This window comes from Meriones unguiculatus, chromosome 7 (genome assembly GCF_030254825.1).
Source record: "Meriones unguiculatus strain TT.TT164.6M chromosome 7, Bangor_MerUng_6.1, whole genome shotgun sequence".
Classification (NCBI taxonomy): domain Eukaryota; kingdom Metazoa; phylum Chordata; class Mammalia; order Rodentia; family Muridae; genus Meriones; species Meriones unguiculatus.
In genome coordinates this window covers 1352488-1376867 of record NC_083355.1, presented here as the reverse complement: position 1 = coordinate 1376867, position 24380 = coordinate 1352488, and the positions used below count along the sequence as shown (strand labels likewise).

At 45.6% G+C, this 24380-nt stretch overlaps 1 protein-coding gene across 2 annotated transcripts in view; it reads left to right on the top strand.

Moving 5' to 3' along the window:
- Tbcd (tubulin folding cofactor D) overlaps window positions 1-24380 on the top strand; it is a 163518-nt gene that overhangs the window by 13685 nt on the left and 125453 nt on the right. For both annotated transcript variants that reach the window (XM_021654200.2, XM_021654203.2), the window contains exon 7: window positions 2865-2997. In XM_021654200.2, coding sequence (XP_021509875.1) covers window positions 2865-2997 — 133 coding nt within the window. The remainder of the gene's footprint in view (window positions 1-2864; window positions 2998-24380) is intronic.

The window sequence follows — 24380 nt, the reverse complement described above, 5'->3', positions numbered from 1 at the left end:
AAAATGGCTCCCACAGGCCTACAAGGAATGGCACTGTTTGGAGGTGTGGCCTTGTTGGAGAAGAGTGTCTCAGTCACTTCCTGTTGCCTGCTGATCCTGATAGAGAACTCTAAGCTTCTCAGCATGATGCCATGCATGCTTCCCATCATGAAGATAATGGACTAAACTTCTAAAACTGCAAGCCAGCACTAATTAAACTTTTTCCTTTACAAAGTTGTTTGTGTCATGCTGTCTCTTCACAGCAATAAAGCCCTAGGACAACCTGATAGGTGTGGTCACTGGGGGTTCCAGGTAAAATATGTTTCTGAGTATTGGGAGCTGACACTTAGGATTGGAGATAGGCTAGAGGTCTTAGGGCTCAGAGGAGGAAACTGCTTATTTTGCCTCCTTGGAATGGGGTAGACAGTGAAGCGAGGTCACCCCAGCAGGTCTGCTCCATACAGAGCCGGGGATGAGGTGGAGGGGTTGGATCTGGAGGAACAGAAGGAGAGGAGCAGATCTCCAGACAGCCTGCGTGGTTCCCTGAATCAACAAGTGCAGGGTGGGTGGTCTGAGGCCCTAGGACTTAAAGCCTTGATGGTTCTCAGGAACGCCAGGGCCTGCAGTTTTCATCTCTGGCTCTTCATAGCCTCTGTCTTGAGGTCTCAGTTTCCTACTCTTGTCTTCTCTGTACTTCTGCTGTCATTCCTGCTGCAGCCATGTGCTTGGCCTGGATAGCTGCTGATGGCTGCTGTTAGAGTTGTTGCTGTTCAAAGGCAGCTACTTTTTGTTAATTCTAGTTTCTGTTGCCGCCAACCACCAGTATTATGTGTTGAGCGTATATATTAAAGCTGGCAGTTTTTATCTAACCCAGCTAGCCCCAGATAATCGAGACAGAGGCTTTAGTCTTATTTACATTTTTTGTCCACAATAACTGAGCAATATTAGTGTAAGTTAACCCTCTAAGCTAATCTAACTACCTCCTAGCCAAAATCCCCGAGACACTTGCATTTTAAGGCTTTCTCTGCTCTAGCTGTTTTCCCATGTTGTCTCCTGGGCCTCTCCTCATGGCCAAATGTCTCTTTACCCTTCCCTCCCCTTGCTGGAAATGGAAGTGTAGCCCCTTTTCTCTCTTCTGCTCAGCTGTTGGCCTGGCAGCTTTATAGACAAATCAGAGAATAAATGGGGAGCAGTGTTTACACAACCTTGAGACAGGAGATTCTTGGAATAAGCATTACCATGCCATGTTTGGCAGAGCAGTGAGCATCTGAGTAATGCAAGGATAATCTTTACAGAGTGCACAGTGGCACTGCTAGCACTTATGGCTCTGCCTCTTTTTAGTTGTCAGTGCAGCTAGATGTTCTGGTGCTTTTGCAGCTTAGCCTGCTGATGGCTCAACTTTGCTTTTTCTGTAGCTGTCAGATTGGAAGCTTGTAATAAGGCAAGTGTCCTTTCGTTCTCCTAATGTTTAATGGTGTATTTTGCTATGGGAGTGAATCTATGTATATGAACCCTGGCAGGAAGAAGGCAGAAGACCAATACCAGACTATGTAGGTGCTGCTTGGGGAAAAGCTGTGGTCATCCACCACCTAGAATGAACAGGAGGGACACTGAGGTCGGGCAAGAATATGGACCTTAGACCCTTGGGGGTGTCCTGTGAGGTGTGGCCCATGGGAGGGGGGTTAGCACTCATCGGATGAGGAAGAGTGCCATCTGTCCACTGTGCTGGCTGTGCATGTTCTGGGAGGAGCCAGGCCTCAGTATGCTGCTACCACCCAGTAGATGCTGAGAGAGTTTGTTAACCATCGCTATCTGACTGCACTAGACAGGTGTGACCACGACTGGGATAGGTCCTAGTGTGGACAGATGGTCAGAGCACAGAGTAGAATCTTCTCTGAACTGTGGACTCATAACCTGCTGGCTGGTGCTTCATGTGACGCTCTGGGTGTTGCAGGTGGAGTACCTCAAATTGGCCCCTCTGTCCGCAGGACTCATAGCTTCCCTTCTCTGCAGACAGTTGTATCATTCGCAAAGAACCACCGTATGGCCACCTGCTGACGTCTCAGTTTCCATGCTCCTACCTGATACTGTAGTTACGACATTCATCAGACCTGCTGCCTGGCCTGCCTGGGCCCTTTGGTCCCTGGTCCCCATACTTAGAGCTATCATCTCCTCATAGCTCCTTTTCATCCTGACACAGAGCTCTCCTGTCTGATTGGTGTCCTTCCTTGGTCAGTTCTCCCCTGAAAGTGCCCTTGAGGTTGTCTTTGAGCCTTTTTTGGGGAGGCAGCACCTTCTGTTTCTTTTCTAGTTTCTCATTGTCTTCATTGTCATCTTCTCTCCCTCTCTTTCTTTCTCCTCTTCCTTCTTCCCATTTTCCTCCTCCTTGTGTATTTTCACTATTATAGGACCCGTCTAGACTCCGTGAGCCAGAGGTCTGGGCTCACACTGTCAGCTGGATGTTGGGTGCAGCGTGAGGTGGAGGTTGTGTGGCCTGTAGAGGTTGCGGTAGAGAGAGGTCCTGGGGTTGGGGTTGGCTGTTGGACAGGGTTGATGAGGATGTATGCTGAGGTTAAGGGATATATACTTGGAAGGACTTGTTGCTGAGAATTAGGTGGAAGTTCTCTGGCTGTGGTGGGATTGAAGATGTCCATTGGTTTGTGAAGCTGCTGGTTGGGTTGGGGCCCAGAAGGGAAGGAGGCAGGTGGTGAGATCTTGAGAGATCCTGATGGGGAATCAGGGCCTTGGTTTCCTAGAGAGAGGGCCATGTTCATAGGCAGCTGACCTGTTTAGGGAGGAGATGTGTGTGGTGGGTGGTGGGATGTGGGTGAGTTTTCAATATTGGGGTCTCACTGAGCATCTCCTGTGCTTGTGTTTCCCTGCAGGTTTATCACACGTCCTGATGTCAAACAGAGGAAGATGGCCAGCTTTCTGGACTGGAGCCTGTGCACCTTGGCCCATTCTTCCTTCCAGACCATTGAGGGTGTCATTGCCATGGATGGGATGCTGCAGGCCCTGGTAAGCACTGCTCCAGGGACAGCATATGGAGCTGTGGGACTGTAGAAATTGTGACTGTGCCCAAACTGATGGTTTGTCTTGAAACTGTTGGTTCCATTCACTCTACATCCGAGTGATTAGAAAGAACATGGTGGCATTCGTTTGCATCAAAGGATCGTGGTTTCATTTTCTACTGCTGTGTGCTTAGTATATGAGACTGGCCTGGAGTGGTGGCTCACCGGAGAAAGCTGAAGAACTGTGCTTCACCATTAGAGGGCAGTGGTGCCTGCAGAACTGCAGCCACGTCCTTGGGGGTTTAGTTTTGTTGCGGAGCAGCTAGTCTAAGAAGGCAGAGGGCTTGAAATCTGATCCTGTTTGGATATGAGGATTACAAAGCCCTAGTACCTAAGTTTAGATACAGACATTGGGACATACCCACTGTGCCCAGCCTGCCTATTGCTGGTCTACTCTGCCTGTCGGGTGTGTGGCCTTTTACTACTGACAAGAAGAAAAGCTCTAGTGTGGAAGCACAGAGGATGTCGCCTCGTGAACAAGGCTAGGAACCTTCTGGACCGGTATTCAGGAGGTCACAGATGGGCCCCTGGGGCTTTGTTTGGTTTAGATGGTCCGTATTCAGAAGGTCATGGTGTCTCTCCAAGGATGTTTCTAGAGTTAATGTTTACAAGGTCACAGAGGCTCTCTAAGGCCAGAGTCAGCATTCTAGAGGAAGGCATGGCTAGCTCTGTAAGGCCATGGTCCTAGGGTTTGCCATTCTAGAGAGTTGGAGATAGCCTTCTGAAACTGTAGGCTGCAGGTCAGAAGCCTCTTCCCGTTTTTCTTCAGTGGATGAGATTTGAGAGTAGTTCTTGTCCTTGTCTTTGCAGTGGAAGCTGAGAGGTCATTCAGAAGTAGGAGCCTTTGGGAAAGTTGGAAGGCAATCAGTCATACCGGCCTCATGGGTTTGGGTTTCTGCACACCTTAACGCCAGGTGGGAGGTGTCAGGGCCAGGTGCCAGTAACCTGGGAAGGGAGCAGGCCTGAGGGTGGGAAGGTGGGCAGGGGCCTCTGTGGACCCATTCCGTCTGTCTCTGCAGCTGTGTATGGCTCCTGCCTGTGGGAATGAGAAATGGGTGGTATCTCGTTATTTCCCGCTGTATTATCATTGCCTTCAGCGGTCTGCCATTCAGCATGCACAGGAAGGAAACCTGGGAAAATGAGATGTTTCTTATGTCCCGTGCTTCTACTCTGCTGTGTCACGGGAGATTAAAGTCAGGGCATGATTTGCTTGCTATGAAGACTTGTCCCTTCAGTGGGCCCTTGATTGTGTTATGTCCACAAAGCTGTCCAGCCCCCACAGCCCCTGCAGTGTGCCGCCTACTACATAGTGGCCACAGGGCAGTGGCCACCGCCCTGCAGAGGTGACCTTTCACATGTACAGAATCGTGGAGGGGGGCTTTTGTCATGAATACAGCATCCGTGGGGTCTGTCCACGCCATGGTATGTGTGTGTTCTTCACTCCTTTCTTACGGCCAGAAAATGTTTCATTATGTGACTAGTTTTGATTGTTGTGATTAATGCCACTGGGAACATAAAAAGAGTTGTGTGTGTGTGTTTTTTTTTTAAATTTATGTTTATAATTTTCTTGGGTATGTATCAGTAGTTTTTTTTTTAATGTGTGTGATAATATTTAACTCAGCAGATAGTACTGAGAGGTGTTTTATATTTCTCAGGTCATAGTATGCACTCTCTCTCTCTCTCCCTTTTCTTCTCCCCTTTTTCCTCTCCCCCTCTCTTTCTGATGGTGTCAAACCAAGACCCTTAAACATGCTAGGCAAGCACTGAACCATCTAGCTTTACCTAACCCCTGATAGGGTTTTGTTTTCTGGTTTTTGTTTTTTGTTTTTTTGCATACTATTTTATTTTTGAAGCCTCTTTTTTAAAATTATGGCTGTGGAGCTCAAGAGACAGCCCACTTTCGGCCTTTCCAGAGGCTCCTAGCTCAGGTCCCAGCACCCAAGTTGGGAGGTACACAACTCCCTGTTACTAGTCCAGGAGATCTGTAACTAGTCCAGGAGATCTGTAGCTAGTCCAGGAAGTCTGTGACTAGTCCGGGAGATCTGTAACTAGTCCAGGAGATCTGTAACTAGTCCAGGAGATCTGTAACTAGTCCAGGAGATCTGGTGCCGTCTCTTGGCTTCTGGGGGCACTTACACACATGTGGACAGATATACACAGATGTACACACATATATTCACAAATAGAAATAAATCTTTAGAAAAATTATGGTTGCCTCTACTTATCAGTTATAGTAAGCACATGTCCACATACGCAAAATAAATATTAAAAAAAATGATTGTTTTGTCATACTGATGAAATGTGAGGTTCTACCTATGGAGACATCTTTGGGGTTTGCAAGTACAGATGCATAGTCCATGCCCTGGCAGGCTTTTGTTGCAGCTGCGTAGAGAGGTTTTATTGTGGTTTTCATATTGATTACAGCAGTAGAGGTTGGTGTAAGCTGTGTCTTACCCTGAAGGATAGTGTGAGGAAGGAAGAAGGAACGATGGGCAGAGCTCACAGCTGTGTGCCCACCATGCTGTTGATTTATAAATCATGGTAGGTGTTGTACATTTGTGTTTTAGGCAACTCTGGTGAAGAGTAGATAGAAATGGTTAATTTGAAAGATTTGGGTGTAAGTAGGTTCTTGGTATTTTGGCATGAATCTTTAAAAAAAATTCTTTTTACATTTGTTTGTTGTATGTGTGTATGATGTACCTGTTGGTGATCCAAGTGCTCTTAATTGTTCAGCCCTTTCTTTCCCTCCCTTTTTCCCTCCCTCCCTCCCTTCCTTTCTTCCTTCCTTTTTTCCTTCCTTCCTTTTTGAGCCCAGGACCAGCGGCAGCAGCGGTAATAACAACAACAATAATAACTTCAAAACAACTTGTTGAAGGTTTTCTGTGTCCACTGTGTGGTTCCAGGGATTGAACTCAGTCTTTAACCTTGCAACTAACTGAGCTGTCTCGTGGGTGTGTGTGTGTGTGTGTGGGTGTGTGTGTGGGTATGTGTGTGTGTGGCCCTCACTGTCTTGGAACTCCTCTGTAGACCAGGCTGGGCTTGAACTCAGAGATCTGCCTACTTTTGCCTCTTGGGAGATGGGATTAAAGGTGTGTACCACCATGACTGGCTTCCTACCCATTCTTTCTGGGGTTAGGGATGGTGAGAAGGAGCTTGCTTTACAGCTCAGATTAACTTTTGTTAGCAAGGGTTATGAGTGTGTATCACTGTGCCTAGCTAGCAGTCTGCATTTTTGAGGGGCTTTAGGGTCTTCAGCTGCCTTACTTGCCAGCCTGGTTCAGGAGTTTCTCTGCTCTGCGGTGCTGCCCATGGCAATAGAGATTGTGGTTGGCAGGGTAAAAAGGCTTCTTGCTTAGGGGAGGTAGACGCCTGTGGAGGTGGTGATGCCCAGCCCGGTAGCTGAAGTGGAGGTCCTGGCCAGAGTGCCTGTGGCCGTTCACAGTGGCTACTGTTAGTCTAGTTTTATGTACTTTGCCCACAGCCTTTTGTTGTTTTTGATCACCTGCTTCTTGTTTCTCTGTGTAGTTCCCAGCTTTTCTGTTTCTCCTTATTTGGGAGGTGTGTGGAACATAAGTTTCGTGCGGATGCTGTAGGCTGGCTGCTGCTCCACTCCTTGCCAGTTATGCCAGTGGGTTGAGATTCCTTTTGGTGACTTAAGCCAGGTAGACATGTGTGCCTTTTATTTGGATATCTTCAAATTCCAGTGTTGAGGGAGAGAAATTCTCTCTTTTCTTTCCTCCTGAGGTGTAAAAAGAGTTCCCAGAGGCTTAGAAAGCTGAGTCTCTTAACCACCCCTCACCCCACCCCCAGCTGGGTGTGTTGGCAAGGGAGGAGAAGATGAGCCCCGAGTCTGCCGTTGGGCCAGAGTGCTTTGCTGGTTTGGCAGCAGCATCTCTGCTCTATCTGGAGAGCTTTGCCCTGAGGATGGTGAGCAATTGTCTGACGCAGACACCTGAAATCCTGGGAAGTGGATGAATGAAACTGCTGCGGCTCAGCAGCTGTGGCGGCCTCTTCTCCTGAGGCTCAGGTGCCGTGCTTGCCCACAGAAGCTTCTGAAGTCCCTGCTGCTTGGGGCAGCCTTGTCTCCGCAGTCTCCCATGGCTTCCTTTTCTCTTTGGAGGGTCACTTAGGTCCGATCTGGCTCCAGGGCAGAAGGAAGTTAGGCTCAGTGGGTGGAGCAGTTTCACCATGGGCTTGTCAGACCTGAAGGCAGAGGGCTGGGTGTCCTGTGCATGATGAAACTTGCAGGTGTATTGTGCTTCAGGATTGCATGTTTCCTTTGATGCACTTGGCTTTGTTTTTATCCACCTGTTCATTAGTGTGGGTTAGGCGAAACAGGTGAACTCTGAACAAGTCACATCGAAACTAGGATTGATTTCCCTCGAAGCATAGTCCTCTCGCAGCATTGATTCTTAACTCTTGTGGGAAGGAAACAAGTGTTTGGCAACTTCATTTCTCTGGAAGGCCCCTTTACTCTTGAATATTAGTGTTAATGCAGATTGAGGAAATTTGAGCATAGAAAACATGATTTAAAATAAAAACATTGTCACTTAAATGTATTTTACCTTTGCTTACTGGTTAATGGTTGTGTGCTTGTAGTTTTCCCTCAGATCTGAAGGTTCTGACCACTGTGGCATCTCTGCATTTCCTGCAGTGCTCATGATGGTGAAGGAACTTCTGTTCCCAAAGATAGGCTGCTGGTAGGGAAGGTCCTGCCTGTGTGAAGGGGAGGCAGGAGGTGTTTGTTAACATGGCATCTTCTTCACAGTCAAGCTTTTTCTTATTTCCTATTTTTAAATTTCCAAAATTTGCCAGGCATGGTGGCGTATGACTTTAATCCCAGTACTCAGGAAGAAGAAGCAGGCGAATCTCTGAGTTTGAGGCCAGCCTGGTCTATATAGAGAGTTCCAGGACAGCCAAGGCTACACAGAGAAAGAAAAACAAAAATCAACAAAATTGAAAATTTATTTTATTACTGACTAAAGGTGTAATTCTTACTAGACGTATGGTTTGGGGTAGCTGAGTGTCAGACACCACTTGTCCAGCATGTGGAAGCCCTGGCTAACCCATCACTGAGAAAAACAAGAAGCCACAAAATTTTACCAAAACCCAGAAACCCCACAAACCATGGAATTAGCTCTCAAGGAAGCCAAGGGCAGCAGGGTCCACAGGTGCAGGCAGTCTCCAGGAGACACGTTGGAGAGGCGCTTTCTTGCCGTGCTTAAAGGATGAAAGGATCGGGGGCTGGGCTCCAGTGACTGTGGACTAGATTACCTATGTGGGTAGGCATGAGGAACCAGTATCCTGGACTTGGCCCTGCCTGGGCCTTCAGCTACCTGACCAGCCTTCCTGGTCCTGGCCTCTAAATAGGCTTTAGCTATACTTGGATTTCATCTCTCCTAGTGGCCTGAGGCAGAGGTGTGGTACCTTGCTCTATCAGGAAGAGAAGTGCCAATCCTCTCTTGCCTAGAGCAGGTGCAGACTAACTTATCAGCACTGGCCATGCTTTTTAGACAGAGCTTAGCTTGCCATGGTCCTGTGGGCTTTGGCCTCTTTTTTGTGGGCTCCTTCGGAGCCTTGTTTCTGGAGGTGCTCAGGCTCATTGTGCCAAGGGCAGACAGAATGTCTGGATGGTTGCGTCTTGGTGCTCAGGGCAGCTTTTCTTTTCACTTTATTTATTTTTATTTATATATTTTGTGGCTGTGGTCTGGTGTATGTGCCACAGCATTCATGTGGGAGCCGACCTGCAGAAGGGATTCTCACCTTTAACCATATGAGTCCTAGGGATTGAACTCAGGCTTGGCAGCAGCAAGTGCCTTTAGCCACTGGGCCGTCTTCCTAGTCCCAAGAGTAGGGCTCTGGGTGAAGAAAATGCACGCCAGTCCGGGGATGAGGCACTGAATGCTGTGTTTCTGTAGAATCAGGAAAAAGCCCGTGAGTTAGGCTTTGAGTAGACCGTGAACAGCTTGCTCTGGCTGTGTCTGACTTCAGGTAGCTCAGCGTTTTACATAGGGGAGCCCTGTGGGAACCTGCATGTACCTGCAGGGAAGGACTCTGTAGGTCAGAGGCCTCATCTTCCTCATCCCTGTGAGCAGAAAGAAAGTGTTGTCAGTCCACCTGCTGGCGTGAGCTGGGTCAGCTCTGGAGGCTGAGGAGACCGCACTACCTTTAGCCTTGGCTTGCGCTTGTTGCCGCGGGCCTTTGGGCACCTCACGGCTCCACCTCCCTCCTCTCTCTCACTTGGCCCATGGGCAGGTGTTGCTATCTGCTTGCCCATACTTTCCTTGGCCTTTCTTCTCACATGCTTCCCTCAGGCCTTTGGCTGTTGACACCTCATGTCTGATTTGCCCTTGATGTTTGTTTCCTGCTCTCTGTCCTTGTTAGAGCCTCATTCTGTGGGCAGTGGAGTCACAGCTTCACCTCCTGCCTCTGGTCCAACCACTTGTCCTCCTTAGTTTCATGACTGTAGAAATTTGACTGTGTGTGTGTGTGTATGTGTGTATGAGTGTGAGTGTGCACAAGAGAGACAGAGACAGAGAGCGACAGACAGACAGACTCACTGAGACTAAGATTGTCTCTGGCTGTGTTCTCCGTGCCTGCTATGTTGTTTGGGTTTCATTGTCCTGTCAAGAGTGTCACTTGTCCTTCTAGCTACTCCTCCATGCTGCCTTCTTCCCGTACCACAAGTCTTCATCCTGAAGTATGGTCCTGAGTCCTTTTGCCCTCACTCAAGCCTGTTCCATCTGCTGTGCCTGGTCTAGATCTCCTGATAGGATGACAGGCAGCCTACTCTGCCCTACCTCCATGGGGTACGGCCTTGTTTGCTGGGTTCCCTGAGGTGTATGCTGTTCCTTGGTCAAGACAGGGTTCTCTGTATTTGGTAGGCTGCCCCTGGAGGGAACAGGAGGTGAGAAGCATGAGCGGGAGGGCCCACCAAGGACAGGCTGGGGTGTCCTCCTGTCCTCTGAGCCCAGAGGGTGCCAGTGAGGAATTAGACCAAGTTTTCCAAGCTGGGCAGTGCACACTGCGTCTTTCGTGCTTGTGTGTGGACTGGGGAACTCAACCAATGAAGCTTTGAACATCTTTGTGGTTGGTGACCTATGTCTGCTCATTTGGAGAAGCTGGGCCACCAGCCAGCCCTCTGTTGCTGAGTCATTCTATCACTGGAACAACAAAGTGTCTGTATCAGCTCCTGAAGTTGATTCCCCTGTGTTGAGCTTGAGCGGCTGCTGCTTTGTTCTGACAGTTGGTTCTTGTCAGCATTTAGAGAACGTTGTGGTTTGTGTGTACAGAGCAGCTGTCCTTTACACCAGGCCGTTCTGGTAGCCCAGCTTGCCAGGAGAGTTCTCCACCCCAGCACCTTCCTGCTCCCTCAGGTTGTGGCAAAGGGTCTAAGACCTGTGTGGGCCTTGGTGCTACCCCCACCACCTTGACAGTGTTCTTGTGTAATCCAGGCTTGCTTTGAATTAACTCGTCCTCCTATCTCCAGCTCTGGAGATTACAGACATGTACCACAGTGCCCTTTTTGATCCATCTAACACTTGTCAGCCAAAGGCGTTACTGGCTCCAGGGTTAGCTGTCATTGGTGCTGTGTTGAAGACGCGGTTTTTGGTACAGCTGTTCAGCCTTTCCTTCCCTCACTTCCCTCACTTCCATGTGGGGCCAGACTGACCTTGCCTGCTTTACGGAAGTTTGGGTTTTAATCTCTGCCCTCAGGTGCCTCAGCCATGCTGGGTATTTCTCCTGTGCCCAGCTACTTGGCTCTGTATGCACGGCTTCTGCCTTTGAGCCTGGGAAGCTCCGTGTTGTGGGGGTACCCTTAGTCCTGGGCTCTCAGTGGGGGGACTATTTCCGTACTTTCCCCATTTATCAGTTGATCGAGAAATGGTTGTTTTTACTTGAGAAGTACTCGAAAGTGAAATAAGTAGCGATAACACAGACTTGAGGGGCTGGATTTATCTGCCCTCCACACTGGCCATTTTCCTATTGTCTACGGTCTGTCCTATGGGTGAGTTTTCATTTTACATCTTGGAGATTGCAGTAAGTAATTGTGTGTGTGGTTGTTTTTTCTGTCCTTGCTGGTAATCTAGCACTCAAAGGCCGAGGCAGGAGGATATTGAGTTTGAGGTCATCTTGGGCTGTTCAGGGAAGAAAGACCCTGTCTCATATAAATGAATAAACAAATCTGAACTTGATGCATGAAATTCTTCTGTCAATGGCAATTCTTTCATTATATGGTAGGGGAAGGGTCCTGCCTTGCTTCTCCAGTAAGGAAAGAAACACCCTTTCCTGGAAGTCTTGCTTCGGGGATATGGCCAAACCTGGAGCTGCTCAGTTAGGTGGGTTACACCCTGAGAATTTGGCCGGATCTCGGAGTTCAGAAGTGGCCCGGAGGTAGAGCACAGAGCCACTCACACTAGAAATCTTCGGTTTTGTTTGCGCTCGCAGAGCTGCTCAGAGAGAGTGGGGCCTTGCGGAGGGTACCAGTACACAATGCCAGCAGTCTCCTTGTCGGGCAGGCGGTGCCCGGCCTGGAGCCTCTCCTGGGTCTGCCCTGTGTCCAGCCACCCTCTTCCCAGTGTCAGTGCTGCTGTTCTTGGGACAGTGAGTCCTTCAAGGCACCTCTCACTTCTCCCTGTTAGAGCCAGTAGGTGTGCTAGACCTTACATATTTGGGTGCTGCTTTGTGCTGAGAGTTTCCACAGTCCTTGAGGGAGGGGCTCTGGAGTGAACTGTCCTGGATGCCTTTGCACTGGGGAGGAAGTCAGTGAGAGCAGAGTCTCTAGTCGAGGCGAGTACCTGGCTTTGCCTGCTGCTCCGCCTGGGGTTGTGGGTTTTAGTTGTCTTTTTCTGCCTGGGTTTTGATCTCCTATGTGACATGTTTAAAAGTGCTTTATAGTTCTTTACTCTGGTTTGCTAAGCCTTTCATGATGGAGAACTTTCTTAGTGTTAAGACAAAATCAAGGAGCATCGTTTTTGCCCTGTGCCTTGTCCCATATGTGAAGTGGTATGGGTACCGTAGTGTCTTCTGGTGTGTGTGTGAGAGAGAGAGAGAAGATGGAACTCTCATATGTAAAATAAATAAATATTAAATAAATACTGTCCTCATGAGAGACCATAACAAGAGCTGTAACGAAGTACTTCAGGGACCTGTTCCTCTAAGGCTGGGCTCTGAGCCTGCTCTCCCGCTGGTCAGTGCTCCCAAGGTCTCAGACTTCAGGGACCTGTTCCTCTAAGGCTGTGCTCTGAGACTGCTCTCCTGCTGGTCATTGCCCCCACAGTTTCAGATTGTGGCTTCTTAGAGACCTTGCACATCAGTGACAGCCACACCTGAGTTCCAGCTCCGGGACCTTTCTCCACCGGCCTGGGGTGGAGTTGCTTTTCTTGGCTTGAACTTGGCAGTGCCTTCAGGGAGCCTCAAACCAGCACCTCTTGCTTGGCAGCAGGGTGAACTTGCTTCTGTGTGGCTCTTCAGCCTGTGATTTACAGGGCTTGGAGAGTGTGCCCCAGGGAGGGACGTGAGCTTGGGTGGGTAGAATGGAGGGGCGTGGTGGTGCTTTAGGATGATTACTGGGAAACTTGTTTTGTTTGCACCTTACCCTGCACTAGTTTCTAGAACAACAAAAACAGACATGGTTGCTCCTCCTGTGCCGAGAGGTGTTTTTTTTCCGAACTGTTGGTGGTGTAATTGCCTTAGTGTTGCCTGTGCTTTTTCTGAAAGCAGGTGGCTCTAGTTTGGTTCCTGTTTCATTCATCCACAAAAGTGGAGTGTGGTGTGTGTGTGTATGCCCAGGTTCTTTTGATGCTGAGAGTCACTGTCCCCAGGGTAGGGCAAGCACTGAGCAGCATTTGAAAGAAGTAAATTTTTTTAAATGAAGTATAGCCCATGCTAGCTGTAAACTTGTGGTCCTCCTGCTACACAACCTTCTAAGTGTTGTGAAGATGACTTGTAGGTGAAAAATCAAAGTCCTGTATTTCTTCTTTTTTCTTTCAGGGGAAGGTTTCCCTTTATTTTTTTCTTGGGTGCTACATGAAGAGTTGCTATCTTCATGACTTCCTCTGAATGTGTACTCTTGTGTCATCTTGGAAATCTAGCTTGAAACTTCTAAAATGGCTCAGGGTGGAAAGAGTTGGTACTATACTTAGGAAGGTACACACTGTTGTTTCTCCGTTTTCCAGGTGCTGGCAGGCAGCCAGACCATGCTGGGAGTTTGGCTTGTGTGGGGCAGGGGGCAGTAGGAGCTGAGCTAGGCATTTGCAGGCGAGTGAGAGTGCCACATGACTCTGTCCTCTGCCAGTGCATCTTCCTCCCACTGTACCAGCTTGGCCTGCTGTCTTGCACATTGTCCCTCTCTGCCCCAAGATGGCGAGCTTATGGGGCCAGCTCCATTTGTGTCTGAGGTTTCCTCGTTTCTCCTTTGGGCGTGGATTTGAGTCTCCCACATGCCGAGGCTGTCCTATGCACTGGTCCAGCACTGCTGTGTTTTGGTGCTCTTTGACCCCCGCATGAATATTCCATATTTCTGCTTGAGAGATATTGATTGATTAAGTGTGAGCTTTCTGTGTAAAATACATGGTACTTGATGTGTTTGAACTTTGGTGAAGTAACTTCTGGTTTTCTCTCACATAAACTGAATGTAGGGAAGAATTCTTTAAAATTTTTTCTTTTTAGTTATTTTTAATTACAATTTTCATACATTGCTACATAGAGAAACCCTGTCTTGAAAAAAAAACCCATAATTTATACAATATATTTTGATCGTTTTTTTCCTGTCCCCCAGCTCTTTCCTACCTACTCAACTTTATATTCTTTCTTTTCCACAACAAAACAAAAAATCTTCCCACAAAAACACGAAAGTGAAATCATAACAACAAGTAAAAGACCAGTAGTAAGACAGGAAATGCCAAAACAAAATGGAACAAAACGCCCCTTCCCCCAAATAATCCACAAAAGACCCATCATGGTTGTTTTGTGTGGGTCAGCTACTCACAGCATGGTGCCTGCTCTGGAGTGTGGTTGAGGTACCCAGCGACCTCATGGAGAGATCTGATTTCCCCTTTGCCAGCATTGTTTGTTGTTTGCAAGTAGCTCCTTGGTGAGGCTGGAACTCTGTGTCTGCTTCCCGCTTCCCCGGGAGTGATGGGATCTGTCTGGCCTGAACGTGCAGGTCTTGCATGTATGGCCACAGTCTTCGTGTTCATGTGTGTTAGCCCTGCTGTGCTGTGAGACTGTTTCCTTGGAGCCATCAGTCACTTCTGGCTCTTGTGGTAGTTCCACATTGTCTCCATTGATCCTTGATCGTTGAAGGGTGGGGCTTGATAGAGACATCTCTTTTGGGATCAAGTTCTTCAAAGTCCTTCTGTGCACATTGTCCAGTTGTGGGTCTCTCTTAGTTCTTGTCCACCCTGATGTGAGCTGAGAAGGCACTGACCAGTGTTCGAGCCCAGGGAGCAGTTCTTAATTAGATTTTGCACAGAGAATATGTCTATGTTTACCTAGCAAGGGAGCATTATAATACAGATCTTTGTTCTTTGGGAATGTGTTTGAGAATAAGGGAGATGAACTTTAGGATGGCGAAGTGAGGTGGGCACTGTTATCATTCTGCATGGACTAGGAAAGGAGATGAGGCCTAGCCTCAGCCCCTGTGGCAATGGTGGCCCCTGTTGTAGGACAGTTGTGCCCAGCCTCACTTGGGGAGACTGGCTCCGGCTTGTCTATGCAGCACAGATGGAGTATGAGGAAGCTTTACTGAGTCTTTTTTATTTTGTGTGTGTGTGTGTGTGTGTGTGTGTGTGTGTGTGTTGCTGGGAATGAATGCAGGACTTTGCACATAGTAGGTAAACACTTTACCACTAAAACACATGCACACACGCACTTTAAAGTTTGTTTTTTTAAGCTGAGTGTAGAATGAATGATGCCTGTAATCTAAGCATTCTGGAGGTGGAGGCAGGAGTAATATTAGAGGTTTCTGAGTAGCCTTGGCAGTAGCCTGAGGTCCTGTCTGAAAACAATAAACAACAGCAGCAAAATTAGAAAAAGACAAAAACAGAAAACATATTTTTTTAATTTTTCTTCTTCTTTTGAGACAGGGTTTGTCTGTGTAGCCTTGACTGTCCTGGACTCACTTTGTGGACCAGACTGGCCTGGAACTCACAGAGATCCACCTGCCTCTGCCTCCCTGAGTGCTGGGATCACAGGCGTGCGCCACCATGCCCAGCCAGAAAAGATCTTACTAATGGCCTACTTCAAAGGTCCTGCCTCTTTCCAAAGATTGTTCCCCTCAGGGCTAGCGGTGCTGCCACTGTGCCGCCATGCTGTGTGGTGTGCTGCCCGCATGCTTTCCGATTCTGCTTCCCATTACTCTGCTTCTTCAGAAGTTGAACTTAGATCTCATGACCTCCCACTTGGGTCCTTTTGCTTAGCAACATCTTTGCCTCAGCATTCTTGCAAGGAGGACCTGGAACTTTTCCTATCACCTACTCCTGCCCAGTTCCGCCCTGTCTTGACACTGCACTGTCCGGGTGGTAATGTGCACTGCACGTAACCTCTCTGGTTAGGCGGGCAGACTGTCTTCAGTGTAACCCGGCATCCTTGTCACTGAGAACAACAGTCTCCTCTCCATCCTTATCCCTACACTTCTTATATACAGGACAGATTTTGGGTCACGGGGTTTGTGTGGGGGTTGATGTCCCTTCACCGGAAGTCCCGCCTCGCTACAGGAGGTGGCGACTTCAGGCACCATGTCCCCCTCTGCTTAGGATCCTCACCTAGGGGCACCCTTTTAGTCTCCTGGGGCCTCTCCAGTCCATGAGATGGGCCCCCCTCAATTTCTGTTCTTTCTCCCAGCTTCCCCACCCTACCCATTCCTGGTTCCTATCCCTGGGCCTCTCCCTACTTTTTCTCCCATCCACTTCCCTCCTTCTGTCCACTCTATGTAACATGGTTATTCTGCACTTTATGGCTCACATCCACTTTTGAGTGAGTAAATGCCATGTGTGTCTTTCTGGTTCTGGGCTGTCTCACTCATGGTGATATTTTCTAGTTCTAGCCTGCAAATTTCATCATGTCCTTTATTTAAAAAAAAAAAAATAGCTGAGTAGAATTCTATTGTGTAAATGTGCCACATTTTCTTAGCTATTCTTTGGTTGAGGGACATCTAGGTTGTTTCTAGTTTCTGGCTATTATGAATAAAGCTGCTATGAACATAGTTGAACAAGTGTCCTTGTGGTATGGCGGAGTGTCTTTTGGGTATATGCTAAAAGAGTGGTAAAGCTGGGTCTTGAGGTAGAGCTATTCCCAATTTTCTGAGAAAGCACCATATTGCTTTCCATAGTGGTCATACAAGTTTGTACTCCCACCAATAATGGTGTTCCTCTTGCTGCACATCCTCTCCAGCATGTGCTGTCACTTGAGTTTTTGATTTTAGCCATTCTGATGGGTGTAAGGTGAAATCTCAGAGTCGTTTTGATTTGCATTTTCCTGGTGGCTATGGACGTTGAGCCTTTTTTTTTAAGTTTTATTTTTTTTATATTAATTACAGTTTATTCACTTTGTAGTCCAGCTGTGGTCCCCTCCCTCATTCCCTCCCTACCCCACCCTCCCTCCCTCATCTCCTCCCATGCCCCTCTCCAAGTCCACTGATAGGTGAGGTCCTTCTCCCCTTCCATCTGACCCTAGTCTTTCAGATCTCATCAGGACTGCGTTGTGCCTTTAAGTGTTTCTTGGCTATTAGAGATTCCTTTGTTGAGAATTCTCAGTTTAACTCTGTAACCCATTTCTTAATTGGATTATTTGGTTTGTTGGTGTTTAATTTCTTGAGTTCTTCATATATTCTGGATATTAGCCCTCTGTCAGATGAAGGATTAGTGAAGATCTTCTCCCAGTCTGTAGGCTATCCTTTTGCTCTGTTGATAGTGATAATTAAAGGAATCTGTAGATTGCTTTTGGTAAGATGGCCATTTTAACTATGTTAATTCTTCCAATCTGTGAACATTGGAGATCTTTCAATCTTCTGATATCTTCTTCAACTTTCTTGAAAGACTTGAAGTTCTTGTCATACAGGTCTTTCACTTGCTTGGTTAGAGTCACACCAAGATATTTTATATTATTTGTGGCTATTGTAAAGGGTATTGATTTCTCAGTTTCTTTCTTAGCTTGCTTATTGCTTTTATAAAGTAAAGCTACTGATTTTTTTTTTTTTGAGTTAATTTTGTATCTAGCCACTTTGCTGAAGGTGTTTATAAGCTGTAGGAGTTATCTGGTAGAATTTTGGAGGTCACTTATGTATGATATTATATCATCTGTGAATAGTGATACTTCGACTTTTTCCTCTCCATTTATCCATGTATCCCTTTATCTGTTGTCCTATTGCTCTAACTAGAACATCATGTACTATATTGAATAGATATGGAGAGAGTGGGCAGCCTTGTCTTCTTGTCCCTGATTTTAGTGGACTTACTTCAGGTTTCTCTCCATTTAATTTTATGTTGGCTATTGGCGTACAGTATATTGCCTTTATTGTGTTTCAGTATGCACTCTGTGTCTCTCATTTTTCCAAGACTTTTAACATGAACCAGTGTTGGATTTTGTCAAAGGTTTTTTAGCATCTAAGGAGATGATCATTTTTTGTTTGTTTTGTTATTTTTCGGTTTGTTTATATGGTGGATCACATTGATGGATTTTTGCATATTGAAGTACCTTGCATCCCTGCTATGAAGCCTACTTGATCATCGTGGATGATGTGTCTTCTTCCTTTTCTCTTCTCTTCTCTTCTCTTCTCTTCTCTTCTCTTCTCTTCTCTTCTCTTCTCTTCTCTTCTCTTCTCTTCTCTTCTCTTCTCTCTTTTCTTTTCTGTTGTAGGTGTTGATTAATATTTACTATTGTTGAAATGTATACACCTTGCCCTTGTTCATTCAAATGCCCTTTCTCCTCCCACTCATTTCCTGTCCTCTGGCTCCTCCTCTCTTTTCTGTCCTCTGGCTCCTCCCCCTCCTTGCTCAACATTGTGGCTAGTTGCTTTATTTTGGCCTGTTTACACAAAGTTGAGAAAGGACGTTTAGAATAAGAATCACGATGCAATATCCAGATTGAAACCAGAGTGTGTGTGGGGAGGAGAAATCAGCATTTGAATGAACAAGGGTAAGGTGTATACATTTCCAAAGAACATTATACTACCACTTTTCCTTTTCTTTTTTCTTTCTTCTTCTTGGCCTACTTGATCATGGTGGGTGATGTTTTTCTTTTTCTTCTTTCTCCTCCTCCTCTTCTTCTTTTGAGATAGGGTTTCTCTTTGTAGCCATGGCTCACTTTGTAGACTAGGCTGGACTCACTTTGTAGACCAGGCTGGCCTCAAACTCACAGAGATCTGCCTGCCTCTGCCTCCCTGAGTGCTGGGACTACAGGCATGTGTCAGTGTGTCGGGTGGTGGATGATATTTTTGATGTGTTCTTGCATTCGGTTTGCAATTATCTTATTGAGTACTTTTGTGTCAGTGTTCATAAGGGAGACAGGGTTTCTCTGTGTAGCCCTAGTTGTTCTAGAACTTATGTTGTAGACCAGCTGACCTCAAACTCACAGAGATCTGCCTGCCTCTGTCTCCCAAGTGCTGGGATTAAAGGTGTGCACAGCCACCACCTGGCTGAGTTTGGATATGTTGTTCTCTCATTTTCATTGAATTCTAGAAAGTTTAATTTCTTTATTTCTACCCTGACCCAGCCTTTATTGAGTAGAGAGTTGTTCAGCTTCCATTTGTTTGTAGGCTTTCTGTTGTTGCTGTTGTTCTTGAAGTCCAGCTTTAATCTATGGTGGTCTGATAAAATACAAAGAGTTACTTCAGTTTTCTTGTATTTGTTGAGGCTTGCTTTGTGACTGAGTATATGTTCAATTTTAGAGAAGGTTTTGTGAGATGTTGAGAAGAAGGCATATTCTTTTGTGTTTGGGCATTCTGTAGATATCTGTTAGGGCCATTTGTTCATAATGTCTAGTAGTTTCATTATTTCTCTGTTTAGCTTCTGTCTCAATGACCTGTCCATTAGCAGTGTTGAAGTCTACCACTGTTTAATGTGTATGGTTTTGCTGGAGCCCGCTGGCAGATTCGAATGGTTCTTGAGTTGGGACTGAAATTCAGTTCTTGAGGACTGAAATTAATAAACCAACAAACATCACATGGGACCTTTCCGAGAGGCTCTAGTGGAAACTAAACACCTTGCTTTAGTCCAGACTCCTTTAAGCCAGAGCAAATGCCCCTCAGGACAAATGAGTAAATTTACGAGGAAGTCAAGCAAAAGGTGTGTCCTAGACAAGGACACCCCACCTGCTGTCTCAAACAAAAGGTGAAATAGACTTGGAAATGCTTCACTGACTCCAAATGAAGGCCAGTCTTTCTGCTGAGATCTAAATATCAAAGCAAGCTGGAAGGACCAGTGGCTTCCAACAGGTCTCCCTTTTTAATTTATTAAAAATTGACCATAACTTAAGAGCTATGGAACAGAAGATTGTGCCTGTCTTAGGTTGTCTCTCTTGTATATATTTCTGTCCATCATTGGTACATGAATTCCATCCTTCATGCCCTGTCTTAGGTTGAATACACCTCAGAGAAATTTTACTTGTGTTTGGCTACTAATCTCTGCTAGGGAAGACACTGGGGATTAACTTTATGCAGATCGGCTCAGCTTTAACATTCTAAAAGACCTTCTGGAAGGTTTCAATTGGCACGAATGGGAGATGTGCTCCTAATAACAAGCCAAATCCAAAGTAACACTTTAAGTCCATAAAAGTGACTTAAAAGAGGACTCCTTTGTAAATACCAAGTCTGAGAAACATTCACAGGAACCATAGTAAAAGGCTGTTGAACAACCAGAACCATTTGAAAGCTTAAAAATAGTTTGTTAGTTTACATTGCTGGCAAGAAACATTAAAGTTTGAATCTTGTTAACATTTCCAAACAACAACACGTAAGGAGAATGTACATGGGCCGTTCGTTACAAGGCCTCCCAAGAGTTTCTGAAGCAAGCTTGTTTTGGTCTGCTGAAAACCAAAATCAGACCAAAGTCCCATAGTCAGTCTTCTTTCCCATTCTTCCTGTTTTTGTTGAGAATTCTGATTATCAGACTAATCAAGTCCAGTCACGTTGTATCTAAAAGGTTTATCTGCAAAATATCCAGTGAGCAGAATGAAACAAAGGTGAGTCAGGAGCATAAGTCCAACACAGGTCTCCATTCACTGTCAGGATAGAATTCACGATTGTCTGCAGGGGGGGAACATCCTCCTTCCGGGGAACATTTCCTGCAAATTGCACCAGTCTTTCTGGGATCCACCTGGCTCCTTCTGCGTCCTGTGGATAAACACAAATTTACCCTCTTGCCCATATTAATATGGGGTCAGGGCCTTGCCATATTCCAGTAATTGGATCTTTCCATTTTACTTGGGCCTTTCTTTTGCTGAAATAATGCCTCTTTAATATTCTTCCCATGTAGGGTGGCAGTCATAGCTACTCCTTGAGTATAAGACAGCCCAATGTCAGAACATAACCTAATATAATAAAAAATATCTCCTCTCTTCCTAAAGGGTCTCAAAGCTGCTTGGCAGGTACTGTTAGGATTCTCATAAGCCAACTGTTTTACTAATAGTAATCCAGAATTTTTATCACTTATAAGTCTGCTTACTGCTTGCATTAATCTTGCCACAAAATCTTGAAATAACTCATCAGGTCCCTGACAGATTTTAGACAGATCCTCCACTTGTCTACTTGTTTGCGGAAGTTTATTCTAGGCCTTTTGGGCAGCAGCATCCACTTGAGCATAAACTGCCACATGAAAATCCAATTGCTGTCCTGTTTCCCTATAGATCCCTTCCCCAGCAAGCATGTCATAAGTTATAGTAATTCCTTGAGCTTGATTATGTTCAGCTGTAAATCGACAGTGCTCTGCAAATTCTGATTTCCATAATAAATGATCTCCTCCTGATAAGCATGCTCTTGTTAATTGTTTTTAGTCCCCTGGTCTTGCATGTGGAGCATAGGTGTTCAGAACTGAGATGTCGTATTGGTGGACTTCTCCTTTGATGAGTGTGAGGTACCCTTCCTCATCTCTTTTGATTCATTTTGGTTGAAAGTCTATTTTATTAGATAGTAGAAAGGCTACTCCAGTTGCTTCTTGGGTTTGCTTGGAAATCTTTTTCCAGCCCTTTACTCTGAGGTTATGTCTATCTTTGTTGCTGAGGTGTATTTCTTGTATGCAGCAGATTGATGGATCCTGTTTTCATATTTATTATGTTAGCCTGTGTCTTTTTATTAGGGAATTGGTTCCATCGATGTTGAGTAATATTAATGACTAGTGATTGTTAATTCCTGGTAGCTGGATGTTGATGTTAGTTTTGTGTGTGTGGGGGTGTGGGTGTGTATGTGTATGTGTGGTGCTTCCCTTCTGGTTTTGCTGGTGTGGTGTTGTTTCCTGTGTTTTCTTGGGTGTAATTAGCCTCCTTTGGTTAGCGTTTTCCTTTTAGTATCTTCTATAGGTGTGGATTTGTGGATAGATACTGCTTAAATTTGGTTTTGTCATAGAATATCTATGGTGATTAAAATTTTTGCTGGGTCTAGTACTCTGCGCTGGCATCTGTGCTCTCCTAGAGACCATAAGACATCTGCCCAGGCCCTTCTGGCTTTTAGGATCTCTGTTGAGAAGTTGAGTGTAATTCTGATAGGTCTGCCTTTATGCTAGTTGGTCTTTTTCCGTTGCTGCGTTTAAAATTCTTCTTTGTTTTGTACATTTAGTGTTTTGATTATTATGTAGTCGGAGGATTTTCTTTTCTGGCCCAATCTATTTGGTGTTTTGTAAGCTTCTTGTATATTTATAGGCATTTCTTTTTTCAGGTTGTGGAAATTTCCTTCTATGGTTTTGTGGAAAATATTTTCTGGACCTTGGACATAGGAATCTTCTCTTCCTGTCATTCTTAGGTTTCATCTTTTTATAGTGTCCCAGATTTCTTGGATGTTTTGTGTCAGAAAGTTTTTTGATTTAATATTTTCTTTGACTGATATATTGATTTTATCAATCTTACCTTCTTTGCCTAAGATTCTTTCTTCCATTTCTTATATTCCGTTGGTGATACTTGCATCTATAGTTTCTGTTCTCTTCCCTAGGTTTTCCGTCATCAGGATTCCCACATTTTGTGTTTTCTCTATTGCTTCTATTTCCATTTTCAGGTCTTGAACAGTTTTATTCATTTCCTTCACCTATTTGATTGTTTTTTCCTGTATTTATTTCTTTTTCTTTAAATTTTTTATTTTATGTGCATTAGTGTGAAGGTGTCAGATCCTGTGGAACTGGAGTACAGACAATTTTGAGTTGCCATTTGGGTGCCGGGAATTGAACCCAGGCCTTTGGAAGGGCAGGCAGTGCTCTTAACCACTGAGCCATCTCTCCAGCCCCTGCGTTAATGAATTAATTTAGTTCCTCCTTAAAGACTTCTATCATCTTTAGAAGATTAGATTTAAGGTCATCTTCTTGTGCTTCAGCTGTATTAAAGCATGGTGTAGTAGGACAGCTCTGCTCTGGTGGTGCCATATTGTCCTGGCTCTTGTTGATAGTGTTCTTATGTTGCCTTTTAGTCATTTGGTTGTACCTGGTGCCAGCTGGGGTACCAGGGCTGGAGGCAGACATGGGTCGGAAAATGGAACACAGGGGGGCAGGTGTGGTTTACTGCTGTTTAAGGGTGTGCTTTAAGGGGGAGGGGGCTAACGTGGTTGTTCCTGGGGACCAGCAGGCCTTCTCCAGAAGGCAGGCAGAGTCCTGGGTTTTCCTGGGGTTGATAGGCTTCCTCGGGAGGGTGGGTATGGAGGCTGGAGCTCAGGGGACAGAGTCAACTCACCCATTCTGGCTGTGCGCACTTTTATGCTAATTTACACTCTTTGTGTGTTTACATGTATTTTGTGCTTATGTTCATTTGCCTGTTTGTTGAGACATGGTTCTTCCTATGTTGCTCTGGCTACCTTGGAACTTGCTATACAGACAAGGGTAGCTTTGAACTTGTGATCCTCCTGGCTCTGTCTCTCAAGTATTAGGATTATAGGCATGAGCCACTATATGTGCTTATGGTTTTCATTTGTGTAAATGTGTAGAATCGCTGTAGTACCTGTGCTCTAGTGCAAGAAAACTGGTGTTCCAGTGAGAAGAACCAGAATTCTAGTGAGGATCAGTGTTCTAGATAGGGCCACTGTTCTAGTGTGAGAGAACTAGTGTTCTTATCTGACAGAAGATGACATCCAGAATATATAAAGAACTCAAGAAGTTAAACAGCAACAAATCAAGCAATCCAATTAAAAAATGGGGTACAGAGCTAAACAGAGAATTCTCAATAGAGGAATATCGAATGGCAGAGAAACACTTAAAGAAATGTTCAGTGCCCTTAATCATCTGGGAAATTCAAATCAAAACGACCCTGAGATTTCACCTCACACCCATCAGAATGGCTAAGATCAAAAACTCAAATGACAATACAAGCTGGAGAGGTTGTGGAGAAAGGGGAACTCTCCTCCACTGCTGGTGGGAATGTAAACTGGTACAACCACTTTGGAAATTAATCTGGTGTTTTCTCAGACAAGTAGAAATAGCGCTACCTCCGGATCCAGCCATACCACTCCTAGGCATATGTCCAAAAGAGGCTCAAGTATACTACAAGGACATTTGCTCAACCATGTTTGTGGCAGCTTTATTTGTAATAGCCAGAATCTGGAAACGACCCTCAACAGAGGAATGGATACAGAAATTGTGGTACATTTACACAATGGAATACTACTCAGCAATTAAAAACAAGGAAATCATGAAATTTGTAGACAAATGGTGGGAACTAGAAAAGATCACCCTGAGTGAGATATCCCAGAACCAGAAAGACAGACAGGGTATATACTCACTCATAAGTGGATATTAGACGTATGATATAGGATAAACATACTAAAATCTGTACACCTAAAGAAGCTAATCAAGGAGGACTCTGGTTAAAATGCTCAATCCTCATTCAGAAAGGCAGAGAGGATGGGCATCAAAAGGAGAAACCAGGGAACAGGACAGGAGCCTACCACAGAGGGCCTCTGAAAGACTCTACCCAGCAGGGTATCAAAGCAGGTGCTGAGACTCATAGCCATAGATTGGGCAGAGTTGAAGGGAATCTTATGAAAGAAGGGGGAGATAGAAAGAACTGGAGGGGACAGGAACGCCACAAGGAAAGCAACAGAACCAAAAAATCTGGGCCCATCGGACTTTCCTAGGACTGATACTCCAATCAAGGACCATTCATGGAGAAAACCTAGAAACCCTGCACAGATGTAGCCCATGG